The 18,780-nt window shown below is 38.8% G+C and overlaps 1 protein-coding gene across 2 annotated transcripts in view; it reads right to left on the bottom strand.

The window, feature by feature from the left end:
- Nucleotides 1-18,780, bottom strand: part of NAA25 (N-alpha-acetyltransferase 25, NatB auxiliary subunit) — a 63,780-nt gene that overhangs the window by 36,461 nt on the left and 8,539 nt on the right. For both annotated transcript variants that reach the window (XM_037133467.2, XM_053669775.1), the window contains exons 2-10: nucleotides 16,599-16,684; nucleotides 16,082-16,220; nucleotides 14,699-14,817; nucleotides 7,912-7,986; nucleotides 6,705-6,812; nucleotides 5,804-5,882; nucleotides 3,226-3,337; nucleotides 2,607-2,696; nucleotides 1,869-2,038 (exon numbers count right to left, since the gene is read on the bottom strand). In XM_037133467.2, the coding sequence (XP_036989362.2) occupies nucleotides 1,869-2,038; nucleotides 2,607-2,696; nucleotides 3,226-3,337; nucleotides 5,804-5,882; nucleotides 6,705-6,812; nucleotides 7,912-7,986; nucleotides 14,699-14,817; nucleotides 16,082-16,220; nucleotides 16,599-16,684 (978 nt within the window). The remainder of the gene's footprint in view (nucleotides 1-1,868; nucleotides 2,039-2,606; nucleotides 2,697-3,225; nucleotides 3,338-5,803; nucleotides 5,883-6,704; nucleotides 6,813-7,911; nucleotides 7,987-14,698; nucleotides 14,818-16,081; nucleotides 16,221-16,598; nucleotides 16,685-18,780) is intronic.

Consider the following 18,780-nt stretch of genomic DNA (forward strand, 5'->3'; position numbering starts at 1 on the left):
CTGTACTTCCTCCCCCATTCTTTCCCTCCCCTTCCCCACTGAAAACCCTCCATCTGTCCATTTCTCTGAATCTGTTCCTGTTCTAGTTGTTTGTTTAGTATTTGTTTTCATTGTTGGTATTTTTTAGGTTCAGTTGTTGATAGTTGTGAGTTTGTTGTCATTTTACTGTTCACAGTTTTTGATCTTCAATTTCTTATCTAGTCCCTTTAACATGTCATATAATAAGGGATCACCAATGCTTGGTGATGATGAAGTCTTTAACTTGACTTTATTGGGGAAGCACTTTATCTGCCCTTCCATTTCTAAATGATTGCTTTGCTGGATACAGCAATCTTGGAGGTAGGTCCTTGCCTTTCATGACTTCAAATACTTCTTTCCAGTCCCTTCTTGCCTGTAAGGTTTCTTTTGAGCAATCAGCTAATAGCCTTGTGGGAACTCCTGTGTAGGTAACTCTCTTTCTTCTTGCTGCTTTTTTCTCTTTATCTTTAATCCTGGGTAACTTAATGATGATGTGCCTTGGTGTGTTCTTCTTTGGGTCCAATTTCTTTGGGACTCTCTAAGCTTCCTAGACTTCCTGGAAGCCTATTACCTCTACCAGATTGAGGAAGTTTTCCTTCACTATTTTTTCAAATAAGTTGTCAATTTTTTGCTCTTATTCTCCTTTGGCACCCCTATAATTCAGATGTTGAAACATTTAAAGTTGTCGCAGAGGTTCCTAAGCCTATCTTCATTTTTTGGAATTCTTGTTTCTTCATTCTGTTCCAGTTGGATATTTATTTCTTCCTTTTGTTACAAATCACTGATCTGAGTCCTGGTTTCCTTCCTGTCACTGTTGGTTCCCTGAATATTTTGCTTTATTTCACTTTGGGTAGTATTTATTTGTTCTTTCATTTTGCAACCAAGCTCAATCAGTTCTGTGAGCATTTTGATTATCAATGTTTTGAACTCTGCATCAGATAGGTTGGCTATTTCCTCATCGTTACCTCTTTTTCTGGAGTTTTGCTCTGTTCTTTCTTTTAGACCATATTTCTTTGTCTCCACACACCTGTTACACCGTAAGGGGACGGAGCCTTGGGTATTCACCAGCGCAGGGCAACCCTCTTTGCTGTGCTGAGGTGCTGCCTGTTGGGGAGGAGTCAGAGAGGGAACAATGCAGCTTGGCTGCTGGGCTCGCGCCCCTCTTTCTAACAAACTCCTGTGTGAGAATGGGAGTTTCTCCCACCGTGGCAACCCCCGCCATAGTCCATAGTCAGCTCCGAGTCTGTTTCCCGTTCAGCCATCCCCACCCGCATGGTGCGCTGCCTTGCAGTTTTTTCTCTGTCCGTCTTCCTCCTACTGGTCTGGTTGGTTCGGTTGACTGTTTCTTTAATTCCTTGGTTGTCAACAGTTCATGCAGTTTGATTTCCTGGCACTTCTGGTTGTTTACTGTTTTCAGATTGGTTGTTATCCTCCTTTTGGTTGTGGGAGGAAACGAAGGGTTTCTACCTACGCCTCCATCTTGCCCGAAACTCTTGATTTTCTTTCTTTTATCAGTACGGGTGCTGGGAGCAGATTTTCAAGAAACTTTTTATCTGCTTCATGAAATCCTCAAACTTTTTACAAAACTGGCTCTTTTACTTTGAAATTGATTTTGGCATTACTATTGGGTCAGCAAAAAAAAAAAATGTCTGACAAAGACTCTGATGGCTAGGGAGAGATCGAGGGCTAATTTTATAAGCGGTCCATTCGTCAGCAAATATTTTCAGGTTATGAAGACATCTGCCTCCCACACACAACTCGGTCACTGCAGGGCTCAGACAATGAACTTGAGTACAGACAGCATGCCCGTCCCTTCTCCAGGGCCCCCAACTATCACTACAGTTTCTTACCCAGTTTGTACTCGTCATTAAAACCTCGACGTCGTAAACGTCTAATCAGCTCCAGTTTAGCTAGATGTGGTCCCCGAAGATGGCGAGAGCTTTTAGATTCTTCTGTTATTCGGTCTTCTATGAACTTCACAGCTTCTTCTGCAGAATAATGTACTTCTCCCTCTAAAGAACTGCGTATAAACACACACAAAAAGGTGTTTTGTGCTTTTACTGTCCATTCCAAAACTAAAGTCAAACCAAACTTATTTGAAGAAACAAAATTAAAAATAAAAAGAGGGGGCAGAGTAATGGGGGGAATGGGGACAACTGTAATTGAACAATAAATAAATAAATAAAACACAAAGCATTTGATCATTATAAAACAATACAAATGGGAAAGAAAGAGAGCTATAAGCATTTTCTGGTAGGTGACATGGCATATGATTACTCCCAATTTTGGCAATCACTAGTGCAGAGTGATTAACTACCTCTACCTGGTTCCTAAAAGAAGAGTGAAAAATTATTTCAAAAATTATTTTGAAATAATTTTTACTTTGTAATTTTTTTAAATGGAAGGAAAAAAATCTTATTTTGAAAGGCATAAATTACTGAGACCAGAAAAGAGAATTCAATAAAGCTTATAATGAAATTCTTCTGCTACAATATATTAGATGGTGCCGTTGTAAAATAAAAGGAAAAAATTATAATACAAAAGAACAACAAAAGTGATACTGTAGCTCTGAAAAGAAGACAACTTACTGTTCACCTTCAGCAGGAGGAGTCCAGGCCTCTTCAATCAATCGAAATACAGAATCGAAGTAAGTCAGATAGAACTGCCAGTCATCTGAGCTAAAATCAGATGGAATGGTGCACAGGATTAAAGCCAAGTTGTGACACCACTGCCGTAGAAAACAAGATATTCCACTTATTTTTTAAGTTACATTTTAAACTTTACTAGGAGAGTCCTACCTCTCCATCTGGATTTTCTCTGCAGCCCCAAAAGGACCGCACTCCAGAGGCAACTTCAAAGAAAAAACTTTTAAGAGACTACCCTTTCCTTCGATAAAATGACCAGGGCTAGATAACGAATATTCCTAACAGAAAATTCCCCAAATTAGCATTTCCTAAATGGGGTGAGAGGGTCTCTCCTTTAGACCAATATTGAATATCAGATTTGACGAATGATTTTCAGGGTTCATTCTAAAGACCTACTAAGTCTATTAAAAGATGACGGTTCATCAAAAACTTCTAAAATACCCAGGACACACTACTAAAAGATTTTACTTTATGCCCAGAAACCCCCTCAACAGAACGTATTAATGACGACACCTGAAAGCCCCACTCTGGACTCTAGTCCAAAATAAGAGCATCTACTCACTTTTTCAGTAAGAGGCGCCGGGAAAGAGCATTGCACTCTGGCCACCTGCTCAGCTTCTTGTACATGGCCATGCATTTATTCTCCCGACTCTGAATCTCACTGGTCAACTTCTCTACAATTAAAAGTTATAATAGTTGGTAAGCTAGTTTCACTTCTGCTCAGAAACCAACATAAAATGCCCGAACACAAGAAGGAAAATACCACATTTTCTTATTCAATCTCTTAGAAAATTGTGCCACCATTACGCACAAACTACTATCTTACTAAAAATTATTTTGCTGAAAACAAAAAGTACATTTCTGCCCTGCCTGGTGTGGCTCAGTAGATTGAGTGCTGGCCCGAGTACCAAAGGGTCACCAGTTCGATTTCCAGTCAGAGCATATGCCCAGGCTGTGAGTCAGGTCCCCAGTATGGGGTGCGTGAGAGGCAACCACACACTGATGTTTCTCTCCCTCTCTTTCTCCCTCCCTCCCCCGCTCTCTAATAGTAAAAAATTCAAAAAAGAAAAACTCCATTTCTGATATTAAACTTTTACAATTTTTTTTCTGTGAAGTACACATCCAGAATGCACTGAGTTTAGGCTCCAGGATGTGGGATACACTTATAAAATCCCAACAGAATCCAGGGACAGGTTTATTTAGTCCACAGACAGACTTCCCGCCCGAACAGTTCCAAAACATCAAACAAGCTTAGACTGGAATGGAATGAGCAGGTGACAAAGACACCAGGTAGAAGATAAAAAACAGAGATGAATCCAACTCTTTCCCAACAGCTGAGAACAAAAAAGCTAAGACTATACTTCTGGCCGAACTAAATCCACCATGTCCTTTTCAAACAGATTTCCAGAGTAACAATACTGACAATTCCATTATGAATTTCCTGTAGAGAATCTAAATTTTAACTATACATATTGCAGAACTAAAATCCAGATGAGTAAAAAGAGAAAGGCTGACTTGTACTCATCTGTAAGAAGGCTAAAGTTTTAAAAAAACTCCTCCTGCATTTTATGTAACTAGGGTAGTCAACTGTGCAGTTTTATGACTGTTCACAGTCCAGTAAAGGACATATAGTACAGACTTGTACGAAACAAAGATTTTTAAAGACTACTACATAAAAGATCTGGGCTTACTCATCTACAATTCGTTACCCCCAATTACTGTAAAGGCACAATTAAAAAAACAAGTTTAATGAAACAATAATGGCATTTCCAATAATGTCTCCTGAGAAAATCATCAAACATTTAAATAGTTAGGGACCAAAAATCTTTGTCATAAATGTCCAAAATAGGAGAATGGTTTAGCCAGTCTAGGAACTTTGTACAAATCAGGGTCTCAACAAAAAGAGAAGTATCTTCATGGCAATGGAAAAGAGCGAACTTTTTTTAACATGTAAAAGTGCTCTTGTAAATCAGTAAGCTTAATCAAATTATTAGAAATATAAAAAGGATAAGGAAAAGCAGTTCGGAGAGAAGAAAAAGATGAATGACTTTTAAATGAAAAATCATTATCCCTCCCATAATTGAATTAAAAAGTATAAGACATGTTGTATCTCAGATGGAGAAACCAGAAGAAGTCCAATTCGGGTTGGAAAGCGCGCAGACAGACGGGCCCTCTGGCGCACTGACAATAAGTAGTGCGTGGGGACGCGCACTGTCACCTCCTGGGGGGCGATCGGGTTTGTAGCAAAGATGTTCCTTCCAAAGAGCCTTAATATCCATCAAGGACGAGTTAACTAAACTCCCTGCATTTACACGGCAGGACACCGGGCCGTGGTTAAAGAGTGACCTAGTGAGGTGTATCTCTAAGACTCAGTGCTAAGTTAAAAACCCCCAAACAATGGCTACAGGAGTATACAGAGCAAAGGCCACAAACTCAAATGCCTTCCCAGGTCAGGCAGGTGAACAAGAATGTTTGTACCAGAGCAGCAATCGTAACTAGAGGCACTGACATTCAAAATCTTAAAGAAAAAATCAGTTTAAGAAAAACACTGCGCTAACTGAATAAGATTACTCCATGGGCCAGGTACAGCATGCTTTCCTTTGTGGTTTAAAAAACAGGAAAGTGGAGAGGGGATGTATTTTCAGAAGAATACACAGAATAAGTGGCTAGAGAAGAACCCAGAGGGCAGAGGGTAGAACCTTTCACATTCCTTGAACTGTATGAATCCCCCAATTACTTTCAATATAAAAATATTTTTTAAACAAACTTACAAAGACAACAGCACAGTTATTACCACAGGGGAAGTGGGTGGGGGAGGTAAAAGGATAAACAGAGATAGAAGGAGACTTGGCTTGGGGTGGTGAACACACAGTACAATACACAGATGATATATTACAGAATCATACGCCTGAAATCTATATAATTTTGTTAATCAATGTCCCCCCAATAAATTCAACTTAAAAAGTATTTTTAAAATAAATGTGCAGCACAGTAAAGTCTGGATGAACATAAAATGAACACAAGTGACTTTTTTAATGTCTTTATATCTTTATGTTTTTGTATGAGGAAGAAATTTTCCACAATAAACATTTTTTGTGTTTAAACAGGAAAAAATACTTTAATAAAACTTTCAAAATTACCTCCTAATTTCCCCCTGATGACATCCAAGGCTTCCTGGTACTTTCCCAAACGCTCCAGGATCATATAATAAAGTTCAACCTTACAGAAAAACAAACAAGTGCAAGCACTGAAACTTCTCAACAGCAAAAATACAGTCACAGGGATGTAACTACAGCACAGGGAATACAGTCAGAAGTATTGCAACAATCACACATGGTGCTGGATGGGTACTAAACTTACCAGGGGCTAACTTCATAGACTATGTAAAAGTCTAACCAATACGCAGTACACCTGCAACTAACATAAAATAATACTGAGCCCTGACCAGTGTGGCTCAGGGGGTTGGGTGTCGTCCCACAAAGCGAAAGGTCACCATTTCAATTCCAGGTCAGGGCACATGCCTGGGTTGCAGGCTAGACCCCAGTTTGGGGTGTACGAGAGGCAACCGATCTAAGTTTCTCTCACACATCAATGCTTCTTTCCCTCCCTCCCTTTCCTTCTCTCTACAAAATAAAAAAATAAAATCTTTATAAAATAATAAAATAATACTGATTGTCAACTTTAATTAAAAAACTTAAAAGGGAAAATATTTTTTAAAAGTTTTTAAAACCAGTCATATATGTTTTTTAAAAAGTGATCTAATAGAAAAGAGTGCTATTTTCAAGTGAGACGTAATTGACAATAAGAAGCAGACATCAGAATCTTCCTCATCTATATACATCTCAGGCCAGAATACTTGCTGAAACAGCTCCATGTTTATACACAAGGCTGAGGGCTTCCAAAGCTTCACATTTACACAAAGGGCAAGAGTGAGAAGCCAGCTCTCTCACTGAAATAAGGCAACAGTTCATAATATTGCAACATAATATTGTAGCAATACCACAATCATGTAAATATAAAAGTAGGACTTAAATTACTCACTTCAGCCTCCGCTTCTATCTTGTCCTCTTTCACCATTTTTTCTACCATTCTCTCAGCAAGGGGCAGAAACATCGTTTTTGAGAGGTTTTCATCCTGTGCTGATATAGACTAGAGGAGAAAAAATAAATGTTTCATTCTAAATTTTCCCTGCTTCCGCTGCTTATATTATGCTGACCATTACTATGACTCCAGTACATAATGATCATTCTACTATGTCAGTTTGAACCTGCCAAGAAAATACATTAGAGTGGTTTGCTTTAAAAGACTGCTTTAATAAAAATTCATTATCCTACATAGTCTTGAAGTACTGAGTTAACACAGTATAACCTAACTTTTAAACAAATTATTCACAAATTTTTCTAGAAATATGTTAAGAGGGAGGTATGCCCATACTGTGTTCTATATACAAAGGGTATCATCGAGTGTTTGAAGAGAAAAGCTTTTCAGATATTTTCCCGAGATGTTCACATATAAAAAGGTAAATGCCAATTGTTTATACAGCTTACTGGTAGCTACAATTAGCTTAGATTTATAATTAAAATCAATGCATGGTATTATTAATTTTAACACTGCTAGATTCTACTCAGAGCTTATTTACCTTGTAAACAACCTCTTAGGGTAGCTACTATGCTTATCTTATAAATAAAAAAATGTTAGCAGATTCTCCACTCTTCAAAACATGTGGTAAAGGCAATATTTGAACACAGACCCGTCTAAACCCAGAGCCTCTCTGCTTGCAAATTCTACATTTGAACTCCTCCTACCCACCCCCATCCTCACCTGTACTGTACCTCTTTTCAGTTCTACAGTGGTTCTGGGAGATGAGCATCTCCATTTAGTAAAAGAGCAAACCGAGGCTCAGAAAGCAGAAGCAATAAAACAAGGTCACCTAGCTCAATAACCTAATAACGAACAATATTGTCTTAAAGACAAACCTCAAGTCAAAACATCCAACATTTCAGGGCTCATAACTCAGTAACAGATCTAACATTCAGGGAGAAGATGGTCTGTGCTGCACACCGATAAACCAATACAGCGACTCATAAGGAACACAAAACTCCCAACTCGGAAAGTCAACTGATGACCTGTGAGGTCCCTGTTTGACACATGCTGCAACGCATTACCCAGACGTTCATAAAACACGTTAAGGACAATAATGATATACAAACAAAACAAATCTCAACCCCATTCTGAAAGCCATACTCACTTGCATAATTAAGCTCATCACAGACCAAAAGTAGTAAGGGTTTTTGGGGACAATCTTATATAGAGTCATGCCAGCCTGAAAGAGAGCCATAAATAATTTAGAAAAGATTACAGAGAGGGCAGTTAATGATCTAAACATGTGGCAAAAAGTTTCCTAGGAGAAGGCAGTTAATGATCTAAACATGTGGCAAAAAGTTTCCTAGGAGAACAGCAGCACATTTACATACCCCAGTCACCGTAAATGCCTAGTGTGTTAACAGGTATTCTCTACTGACTAGCAACAGCTGTCATCACAAACATAAATTTTTGTATCAGGAATATTTCACCTTTGAAACAGATTTTCTCAAATTAAAACCCAGGACTTCTAGCTGGCTGAGTAGCTCAGTTAGAGTGTCATCCAGATTAGCCAAGGTTGCGGGTTTGATCCCCGATTAGGGCACATACAACCAGTGAATGCATAAATAAATGGAATAACAAATCAACATCTCTCTATCTTCCTTCCTCTCTCTCTAAAATCAACAAATGAGTAACTAATTTTTTTTAAAAACCAGTATTTCTAAAAATATTGCAATCCAATATAGTCCCAATAGAATACCAAAGCAAATACAAAATTTGGGTAATGAATGTATACCAGTAAACAAACTTTATTGAGGGTATCACACTAACCAGTTAAACAAATGAACAAAGAAATGCAGACAATACAGTTAAACTTCAAAGTTAGAAAAGATTACTCACATAATTCAAAAATTTCTTAGGTAAGGAAAATAATCAGGGTCTTTCAAAATACCATTAATTAGAACTGAACTTTTTCGTTGTGAAATGTACAATATACAAATACTTAAAAGCAGGAACAAGGCAACAAAGAGCAAAACAGATCTGTTCATACATAACTGAGAATCTATCCATAATTAGCCAATTAGAAATCAATACTATAAACTCTAGTATTGAGTTAATGCCAGCTAATTACTATAGTCATTATTTTTTTTTAATCTTTTGCCTATCTTCAATATAGTTAAAAAATTTCATGGAGCCTCTATTAAGTGGAAGGAAATACCTATTTCTTTTTTTAAAGATTTTACTTATGATATTTTAGACAGAGGGTAACGTAACACAGGTAGAAAGAGAGGGAGAGAAACATTGATCAGTTGCTTCTCCCCGGACCTGAACCCAGGAACCAGGCCTGCAACCCAGGCACGTGTCCTGACCGGTATTCAAACCAGCAACCTTTCACTTTGCAGGATGATGGGCAACCAACTGAGCCATGCTGGTCAGGGCAGGAATGCCCATTTCTGCCAAGGATACAAAGATTGTGCCCTGGTCCCAAAAGCACTTAAAAGTTAGGGAAAGAAAAGACAGATACACAAATGACTAAAATATTCTTAGCAATAAATATAAATGTCATATACAAAAACACTGTGCTGGGGAGGTCTCTGAGGAAGGCAAGGTTAAGTTTACTTATTCCTTTCTTCTTCCTTTAAGGGAAAGTTGGGGAAGGGAATTTTATCAGTAAAGTCTTTTCCAAAGTAGCAGTCTTTCAGATGGACTCTGAAAGTCAAACAGAATGTCACTGGGCAAAGATGGGGGTAAGGAGGCATACACAAACACAAATGTTTGGGGGTGGGAATAGGTGACTGAATCAATTCTAGATAGGAGCAAAATGAGTCTGGATAAAAACATCAGAGAAAAACATGCCGACAAGATCAAGCAGGACATCTGGCTTAAAGAAAGGACTGAGTAGTAGAGAAAAGGACCGAAGGGTAGACCGAGGAACCTTTGTTTAAGGCATTCGAAAGGGAGCCCTCAGGAGTAATGTGTGCCATACACTCTCCTAGGAAGAGTACTTTAGCAGTGAAGAAAGAAACTAGGAAGGAAGGAAGAAGAGGTGAGGCAATGAAGAACTCAACCAGGATGAGGTCGATCAAACAGAGAAAGATGGCGGAGGCGCTGCAGAGGCGCTGCAAGAAGACCAGAGACACCCTGCGGACAAAGGGGGGGGGGGGCGGCGGGAGAGTCCAAGTCAGTCTGAGGTCCCTCCTTCCAACACCAAACTCAGGAGGAATGAAATGTAAAGTGTTAATTTTACTTGATAATTTAAGGAAATAAAATATTTTTATAAAGACACGCAGAAGTAAAAAGAAATAGGATATAAAATTAATATGAACTTTTATTATAAAAGACAAAAATTTCACGCCCATACCCTACTGTCTTGCAGACACTAATATTCTACTGATACGAAAAGCTTTTGAAGAGAGACAAGTTTGAAAAACATGGCTTATAAACTGGTGACTCAGAGAATGGGAATGTCATTTAGGGAAAAAGGAACGTCTAATCACCATTGAATGACCAGAAACTCCTCATTGAAAGTGGTCTTCAAAATTACCTACCAGTAGATGTCACTTGGGGCAGCAGAAGTCCTTAACTTTTCAGACTCTCTGACTTCCTCCCTACTACCTCCACCAATTTATGCAAATCACCCATTTAACAAATGTTTATTGTGCGGGTGCTATTCTGGGAGCTGAAGATTCAGCAGAGAATGAAACAGAAACCCTCACCCTCATGAAATATGACATTTAACTTGTTAAATACCTATTACCCCGGATCGACATACCACTATGGAAATAAACATACAAAAAAAATTTAAAAGAAACTGTTATAAGCTAAGAAACTGTTAACTACCAGAAACAACAACAAAGGCAGAATAAAAATTAAACAGTCCACTCTAAAACATGTAACACTAGAGTACTCCATTCTTCCAACACATGAGACTGAAATAATGCAAAGCAAGATATGGGTAAAATATATTAAGAAATTGTAACTGTTAAGCCACATCAAAGCAATGTCTCCAAAAATCAAGAAAAACTGAATATCTCTGGCAAGACGTAAAGTTAAACTATACAAAAATAAAACCCGTTCAAGTGGTAGATTTTTTTTTCAAAATCCCCCTTTATACTGCTATTGCATGAAGGTGCCCTTTTTGTTATTGTATCTGCATGTGTAATATACATAGTTCAAAATACATATTTTTTATTTTTTAACTTTTTAAAATTGATTATGCCATTACATTTGTTCTATTTCCCCTCCTCCATTCCCCTCCACCCTGCACACCCCTCCTCCACCATTCTCCCTTTTAGTTCATGAACACGTGTCTCAAGTTCTTTAGATTCTATATTTCCCCTACTATTCTTACCCTCCCCCCTACTTCCCATCTACTGTCTATGCTACTTATTTTCTGTACCTTCTCCCCCTTCTCCTTCTCCCACTCCCCTGTTGCTAACCCTCCATGTGATCTTCATTTCTATGGTTCTGCTCCTGATCTAGCTGTCCTCTTAATTTGCTTTTATTTTAGGTGTGGTTGTTAATAACTGTGAGTTTGCTGTTCTTTCACTGTTCATCTTTTTTATCTTCTTTTTTTTTAGGTAAGTCCCTTTAACATTTCATATAATAAGGGCTTGGTGATGATGAACTCCTTGAATTTGATCTTCTCTGAGAAACACTTTATCTGTCCTTCTATTCTAAATGAAAACTTTGCTGGATAGAGCAATCTTAGTTGTAGGTCTTTGGTTTTCATGACTTGGAATACCTCTTTCCACCCTCTTCTTGCCTGTAAGGTCTCTTTTGAGAAATCAGCTGACAGTCTGATGGGAACTCCTTTGTAGGTAACAGTCCCCTTAGCTCTTGCTGCTTCTAGGATTCTCTCCTTCATTTTAATCTTGGTTAATGTAATGATGATGTGCCTTGGTGTGTTCCTTCTTGGGTCCAAATTCTTTGGGACTCTCTGAGCTTCGTGGATTTCCTGGAAGTCTATTTCCTTTGCCAGTTTGGGGAAATTCTCCTTCATTAAAACCTCCGACTCTCTGATGGAAATCTCCTTCAACTCTAGGACACTCTCCTCCTGGCCAAAGATGTCACTGTTACAGCCATTACATTTGTTCTATTCCCCCCTTCATTCCCCTCCACCCTGCACACCCCCTCCCCCACCTATCCCCCCTTTAGTTTATGACCACGTGTCTCAAGTTCTTTAGATTCTATATTTCCCATACTATTCTTGCCCTCCCCCCTATCTATTTTCTACCATCTATGCTACTTATTTTCTGTACCTTCTCCCCACTTCTCCTCCTCCCTCTCCCCTGTTGCTAACCCTCCTTGAGACCTTCATTTCTATGTTTCCACTCCTGATCTAGCTGTCCTTTTAGTTTGCTTTTGTTTTAGGTGTGGTTGTTAATAACTGTGAGTTTGTTGTCCTTTCACTGTTCATGTTTTTTTAACTTCTTTTTCTTAGATAAGTCCCTTTAACATTTCATATAGTAAGGGCTTGGTGATGATGAACTCCTTGAATTTGATCTTATCTGAGAAGCACCTTATCTGTCCTTCCGTTCTAAATGAAAGTTTTGCTGGATAGAGCAATCTTGGTTGTAGGTCTTTGGATTTCATGACTTGGAATACCTCTTTCCAGCCCCTTCTTGCCTGTAAGGTCTCTTTTGAGAAATCCGCTGACACTCTGATGAGAACTCCTTTGTAGGTGACTGTCCCCTTAGCTCTTGCTGCTTCTAGGATTCCCTCCTTCATTTTAATCTTGGCTAATGTAATGATGATGTGCCTTGGTGTGTTCCTTCTTGGGTCCAACTTCTTTGGGACTCTCTGAGCTTCCTGGATTTCCTGGAAGTCTATTTCCTTTGCCAGATTGGGGAAATTCTCCTTTATTACTTGTTCAAATAAGTTTTCCACTCATGGCTGTTCCTCTTCCCCTTCTGGTACCCCTATAATTCGGATGTTGGAACGTTTAAAGATGTCCTGAAAGTTCCTAAGTCTCTCCTCATTTTTTTGAATTCTTGTTTCTTCATCCTTTTCTGTTTGGTCATTTTTTTCCTCTTTCTTGTCCACTCCTTTGATTTGAGTCCCAGTTTCCTTTCCATTACTATTGGTTTCCTGTGCATTTCCATTCATTTCAATTAGTTTAGCCTTCATTTATTCCTCTAATTTGTGACTATAATCAACCAGTTCTGTGAGCATCCTGATCACCAGTGTTTTGAACTGTGCATCTGAAAGTTTGGCTATTTCTTCATCACTTAGATTTATTGGCTCTGGGGCTCTGAGTTGTTCTTGAGCCATGTTTTGATCTGTTGAGCCATGTTTTGATCTGTTCCTGCCTGTTACATACTAGGAGAGGTGGCTTGGTGTTTACCAGGGCGGGGCCACCCAGGTCGCAGGTTTGTGATGCTGTTGTGGGGGCGGGGTCAGAGAGGGAACAATGGCAGTCCTCTCCAGCTCGCCCAGTCGCCTCACCACTAGCCCCCCACTTACTTATCCGAGCGCAAATGTGGGAGTCTGCCACCCTGCGCCAGTCGCTGGGGCCTGCGAGATCTGTCTCAACGCTTGCCTCTTCACTGGTTTATCTGCGTGCAAATGCTTGACTGACTGCAGACAGCCAGCAGTGCCTCTCATAGTTCAAAATACATTATGTGAGATCATGAAATATAAGCTTTCAAAAAACAGTAATGAAGATGAAAATTAAGATGAAAAGTATCCATAGCCCTGTGTCCTGGTGACACTTTGGTATATAACCTTAGTGGTACGTATTTTATCAAGGCAGAGTGGATGTGCGGGGTGTGAGAGGAGGCTACTTTACAATCACTGTTCTCAACTAACAAATATTAGAACATCTTTCTATGTCAACAAGTAAAGACACACAGTCCTATATGGGGGATGGGGTACTGTATTTTATCCTATCATACAGAAGAACCGTAATTTATTTATACCAGTATTAAAAAACACTTAATATACTTTACTTAAAACATATTCCTAGAAGTAAAAACAATATAAGAATTTACATGTACAATGTCAGTGCTGTCAATTTTTTAAAATATACTTTTTACATTAAAATAAAAATTGTAATTTCTGAATACTTTTCCTGAGAATATACTCCATAGGTAAATAAAATGGTAGAAATTCTTCAAAGAATTATATTTGGGTCAAAAAAATTCTTCCAATTTAAAAGCTTGCAGATGCAAAAAAATACTTCATTTTAAGAAGGATTTATATTAATATTGTATCTTCCACCCTCCTTGATTTATTGTTATAATTTGATATTCAAAGAATAAGACAACATAAGAACACAAGAAAGCTCTCCCTTCAGAAGACATTATACCCACAAGCAAAGCAGTTCCAAAAAAATACCAGCTTGACCTCCTAGCTCTGACAGGCTCATCAGCACAGGCCTGCTTCTCTGAGCGGTCCGCTTCACCCGCCTGCCAGTCCCAACACAGCCAAGTGAGGCTCCTCCTCACACACGCAAGAAACACCGGAAATCTGCTGACAAAAAAATGAGGTACCCCAAGCACTGGGGATTTTTTTTTCCCCTGACAGATTTTAAAATCTCATCAGGCTATAAACAGTTCAATAATTACAAATTAGATGTAAACTTTAAAGTTAATCTTTTTATAATCTGTTCATTTTTTGCTCTGGAATTTCTGCCCATTTTCTGAAGCAATAATAGCAACCTGCCGGGGGAATCTGAAGCCAATTTCCAGAACCAAAGAACACATACCATTAGGCCATAAAAGAGGAACACTCAAACTTCCCCAAATAAAACATACTTAAAACTTGAAAAACAGTTTATCTTTAAAATACACTCACAAAAAAACAACTGTCCGATCCGCACACCCAAATACACAGTTCAGTTCTAGAAACACACAATACACATGCGTAGTACATATACCACTGCAGTTAAATCACACGAGACTTTGACCCCGACAGCAAATCCGCCAGCCCAGGAGTCGGGAGATCGTTACCTGTTGCATTTTCTTGTACTCGCCCACTCTGGCGTAGGCCATGAAGAGGTGAGAGTGATACTCCTCGCTATTGGGAACTTTCCTCACAGCCGCCTCATAGAGTTTGGTAACTAACTCCGCTAAGAGAAAGAGAAATAGGGTTTTCTTTCATTACTGAAGTATAACTTAAATCTTCACAGCATTTAATTTTTCAGGCTAAGTTCAAAATTAAGCACAACTAGCAATTCATTACTCAGAAAAACAAGACTTAAAGAAAAGCAAGAGAATAAAAAATATTCAGGACATCAAGTACCTCTTGGGAGATAAACAAGGAAATGAAATTGATGAAGAACACAGGAGAAGCATTCTTAGTATTGATGTTTCCTTTTTTGGTAGATTTTATTTATTTATTTTTTGAGGGGGCAGGGAGGGAGAAGGAGAGTGTGTGGCTGTCTGTTGCGTACCCCTCACATCTGGGCACCTGGCCTGCAACCCAGACATGTGCCCTGACTGGGATCGGAACTGGCATCTCTTAGGTTCGCAGGCCGGTGCTCAATCCACTGAGCCACACCAGCAAGGGCTCTTTTTTTTTTTAAATTGATTTTGAGAAAGACAGGAAGGGGGATTCTTGGAGGGAGAGAGAAGGAGGGACAGATTGAGGACGGGGGTGGGGAGGTAGAGGGAGAGAGAGAAAGAAATATTGATTTGTTGTTCTAGTTATTTATGCATTCATTGGTTGCTTTTTGCATGTACCCTGACTCAGCAGTGAACCCACAACGTTGGTGTATTGAGATGACTGAGCTGCCCAGCCAGGGCAATGCTCCTTTTCCTAAGCTGGGCAGCAGGTTCATGAATGTTAATCATTCCACATCAAATTGTCTAGTGAGACATAAAATATGTTCTTCTAGAACATGTATTATAAAAGTATATATTAGTTCATAGTAAAATATTTAAGAAATCAACAAAAACTTTACAGGTGAAATGGCAGACTATTTAAAATATACTTAGAAATAATTTAGCAGGGGCAGGCACAGATAAAATTTGCCATGTGTCAATACTTGCTAAAGGTGAGTAATGAGTACATTGGGATTTATATGCTACTGGTTTTTTTTTTCTTTATTTGAAATGTCCCATGTTAAAAAAGGAAAAGAAGCTAACTCTCATATTTAGCAAATCAAAATGCCACAGATGACACTCAGGTTCTTTTTCCCACCCAAGCAAGGGTCCTGAAACACACAAATTACCCTCTCTGTCCCCAGTCTGCAGAAATCTCGGAAAAGGCATTGTTTCCCCTTTGTCATCTACTCAAACCATGAGTAATAAGTAAATCAGACAAATCGAGAGATCAATCAGAAATACCCAAAAATTTAAGCTCAGTTTTAAAAGCAATGAAAAGAAACCTACGGCGATGCATCTCCCGGTAAAGAATAGTCAGTGCCTGCAGTGAGTTGTCATCTGTGGGTTCAAGGGCTGCCACCTCCTGAGCCAAGGTGAAGGCTTCTTCTTGCTTTCCAGTTCTCTGTAAACCAATTGCCTTTAAAACCTGATACAAAGAAAAGACAAATCAGGTCGAAAAGGACAGAAAAGGAAACGTGAACCACAGAAAGCCAATGTGAAAGCACAAGATAAGCTGTCAGGTATGCCTAGGCTGTTAATCGGTTCAGCAAATCAAGGTTCTTTCCTATTTCAGTCATATTAAGAATGCAAAACATTGCCTAAAAAGACTGTGGAAATAAAATAATTAAATTAGATAAGTTACATCCAAAGAAATAGCTAGCTTTTAACTAAATACTATTCACGGCATTTAAGTAATCAAGTTCTCTGAAAAAACAGTTACTAAAGAGATTAAACATTTTTCTCCTTTAAAGACTGTAATATATAATCCACCAAATATAAATAAGTCAAGGGCAAATGAAATTACCTTAGCACAATGAAGATCCTTGTGTTTCTTCAATAATTTATCTGCTTGCTGTATTGCCATTTTATTATTACCATTATCAAGATAATCTATGAAAACAGAAATTATAATAGTTAAATTCCTCCAACAACACAGGCTGGTACCAGATATTTCAGAATATATATTAATTATCATATATTTCAGAAAGTGTATTGATTTGGTGTAAAAACATCATAGAGCTGGTTTTTAAAAAGTATTTATTTGTAGAGAGAAGAAAAGGGAGAGAGAAAGAGAGAGAGAAACAGAGATGTACCTGGCCTACAACCCAGGCATGTGCCCTGACTGGAATTTGAACTGAAGATCTTATCGTTAGCAGGCTGGCACTCAATCCACTGAGCCACACCAGCCAGGGCTCACTTTAACTCTAAATGTCTAGGATGTTCCAAAATACAGCCTTACATCCCCACAGCCATCTCTCATTCAAAAGCAGTATAATCCAGGCCCTGGCCAGGTAGCTCAGTTGATTAGAGTGTTTTCCTGACACACCAAGGTTGTGAGGCTGATCTCCAATGAGAACACATACAAGGTGCAACCAATGAATGAATGAATAATGGAAACATCAAATCAATGTTTTCTCCTCTAAAATAAAAAAATTTTAAAGCAACATAACCCAGTTATATTGGTCCTTAAGATTCAAGACAAAATATCTTTAGATGATAGGTGACATTAATATTTTTACCTCTGAGAAATAAACAAGTTTAATCACCCAAAATTATTTTAAGTACATTTTATTGATTATGCTATTAGAGTCGTCCCATTTTTCCCTCCCCTTTATCCCCCACTGCCCTGAACCCTCATTCCCTCCAGAAACCACCCCCCTTAGTTCATGTCCCTGGGTCACACATGTAAGTTCTTTGGCTTCTCCATTTCCTTTACTCTTCTTAACCTCTCCCTGTCCATTCCGTACCTGCCAATTATGCTTCTTACTCCCTGAACCTTTTGCCCCATTCTCCCATCTCCCATCTCCCCTCTCCTTGCTGATAATCCTCCATGTGATCTCCATTTCAGTGATTCTGTTCCTGTTCTAGTTGTTTGCTTAGTTTGTTTTTGTTTTTTTTAGGTTCAGCTGATAGTTGTGTTTGCTGTCATTTTACTGTTGTTTTTTATCTTCTTTTTCTTGGATAAGTCCCTTTAACATTTCATATAATAAGGGCTTGGTGACGATGAACTCTTTTAACTTGACCTTACCTGGGAAGCACTGTCTGCCCTTCCAATCTAAATGAAAGCTTTGCTGAACAATCTTGGATATAGGTCCTTGCTTTTCATGACTTTGAATACTTCTTCCCAGCCCCTTCTTGTCTATAAGGTTTCTTTTGAGAAATCAGCTGACAGTCTCATGGGAACTCCGTTGTAGATAAATCTTTCCTTTTCTCTTGCTGCTTTTAAGATTAGCTCCTTATCTTTAACCTGGGGTAATTTAATTATGATATGTCTTGGTGTGTTCCTCCTTGGGTCCAACTTCTTTGGGACTCTCTGAGCTTCTAGGACTTGCATGTCTATTTCCTTTGCCAGACTGGGGAGGTTTTCCTCCATTATTTTTTCAAATACATTTTCAATTTCTTGCTCTTCCTCTTCTCCTTCTGACCCCTCTATGATTTGGATGTTGGAACACTTAAAGTTGTCCTAGAGGTTCCTAAGCCTCTCCTCATTTTTTTTTTTTGAATTCTTATTTCTTCATTCTGTTCTGAAATGTTATTTCTTCTTTCTGTTCCAAATCATTGATTTGAGCCCCAGTTTCCTTCACTTCTCTGTTGGTTCCCTGTATATTTTTACTTCGTTATGTATATCCTTCGCTTCTTCCTTTATTTTGCATCCGTACTCAACCACTTCTGTGAGCATCCTGATTACCAGTGTTTTGAATTCTGAATCTGATGGGGTTGGCTCTCTCCTTGTTGCTTAGTTCTTTTTCTGGAGTTTTGATCTCTTCTTTCATTCTGGGCCATATTTCTTTGTCTTGGTGCATCTGCTATGTTGTAAGAGGCAGAGCCCAGCACAGGGCAACCCACTTCACTACTTGTAGAGGAGGGGTCAGAGAGGGAACAATGACGTTTCCTCCGTTCTTGCCCTGCTTTCAAGAGACTGGTAGTTTCTCCCACTACTACAACCCCCACAGATTTTTACAGCCAGAGGTTCTGAGGCTTTATTT

This window comes from Artibeus jamaicensis, unplaced genomic scaffold (genome assembly GCF_021234435.1).
Source record: "Artibeus jamaicensis isolate MK-2021 breed Jamaican fruit bat unplaced genomic scaffold, CSHL_Jam_final contig_525, whole genome shotgun sequence".
Lineage (NCBI taxonomy): Eukaryota > Metazoa > Chordata > Mammalia > Chiroptera > Phyllostomidae > Artibeus > Artibeus jamaicensis.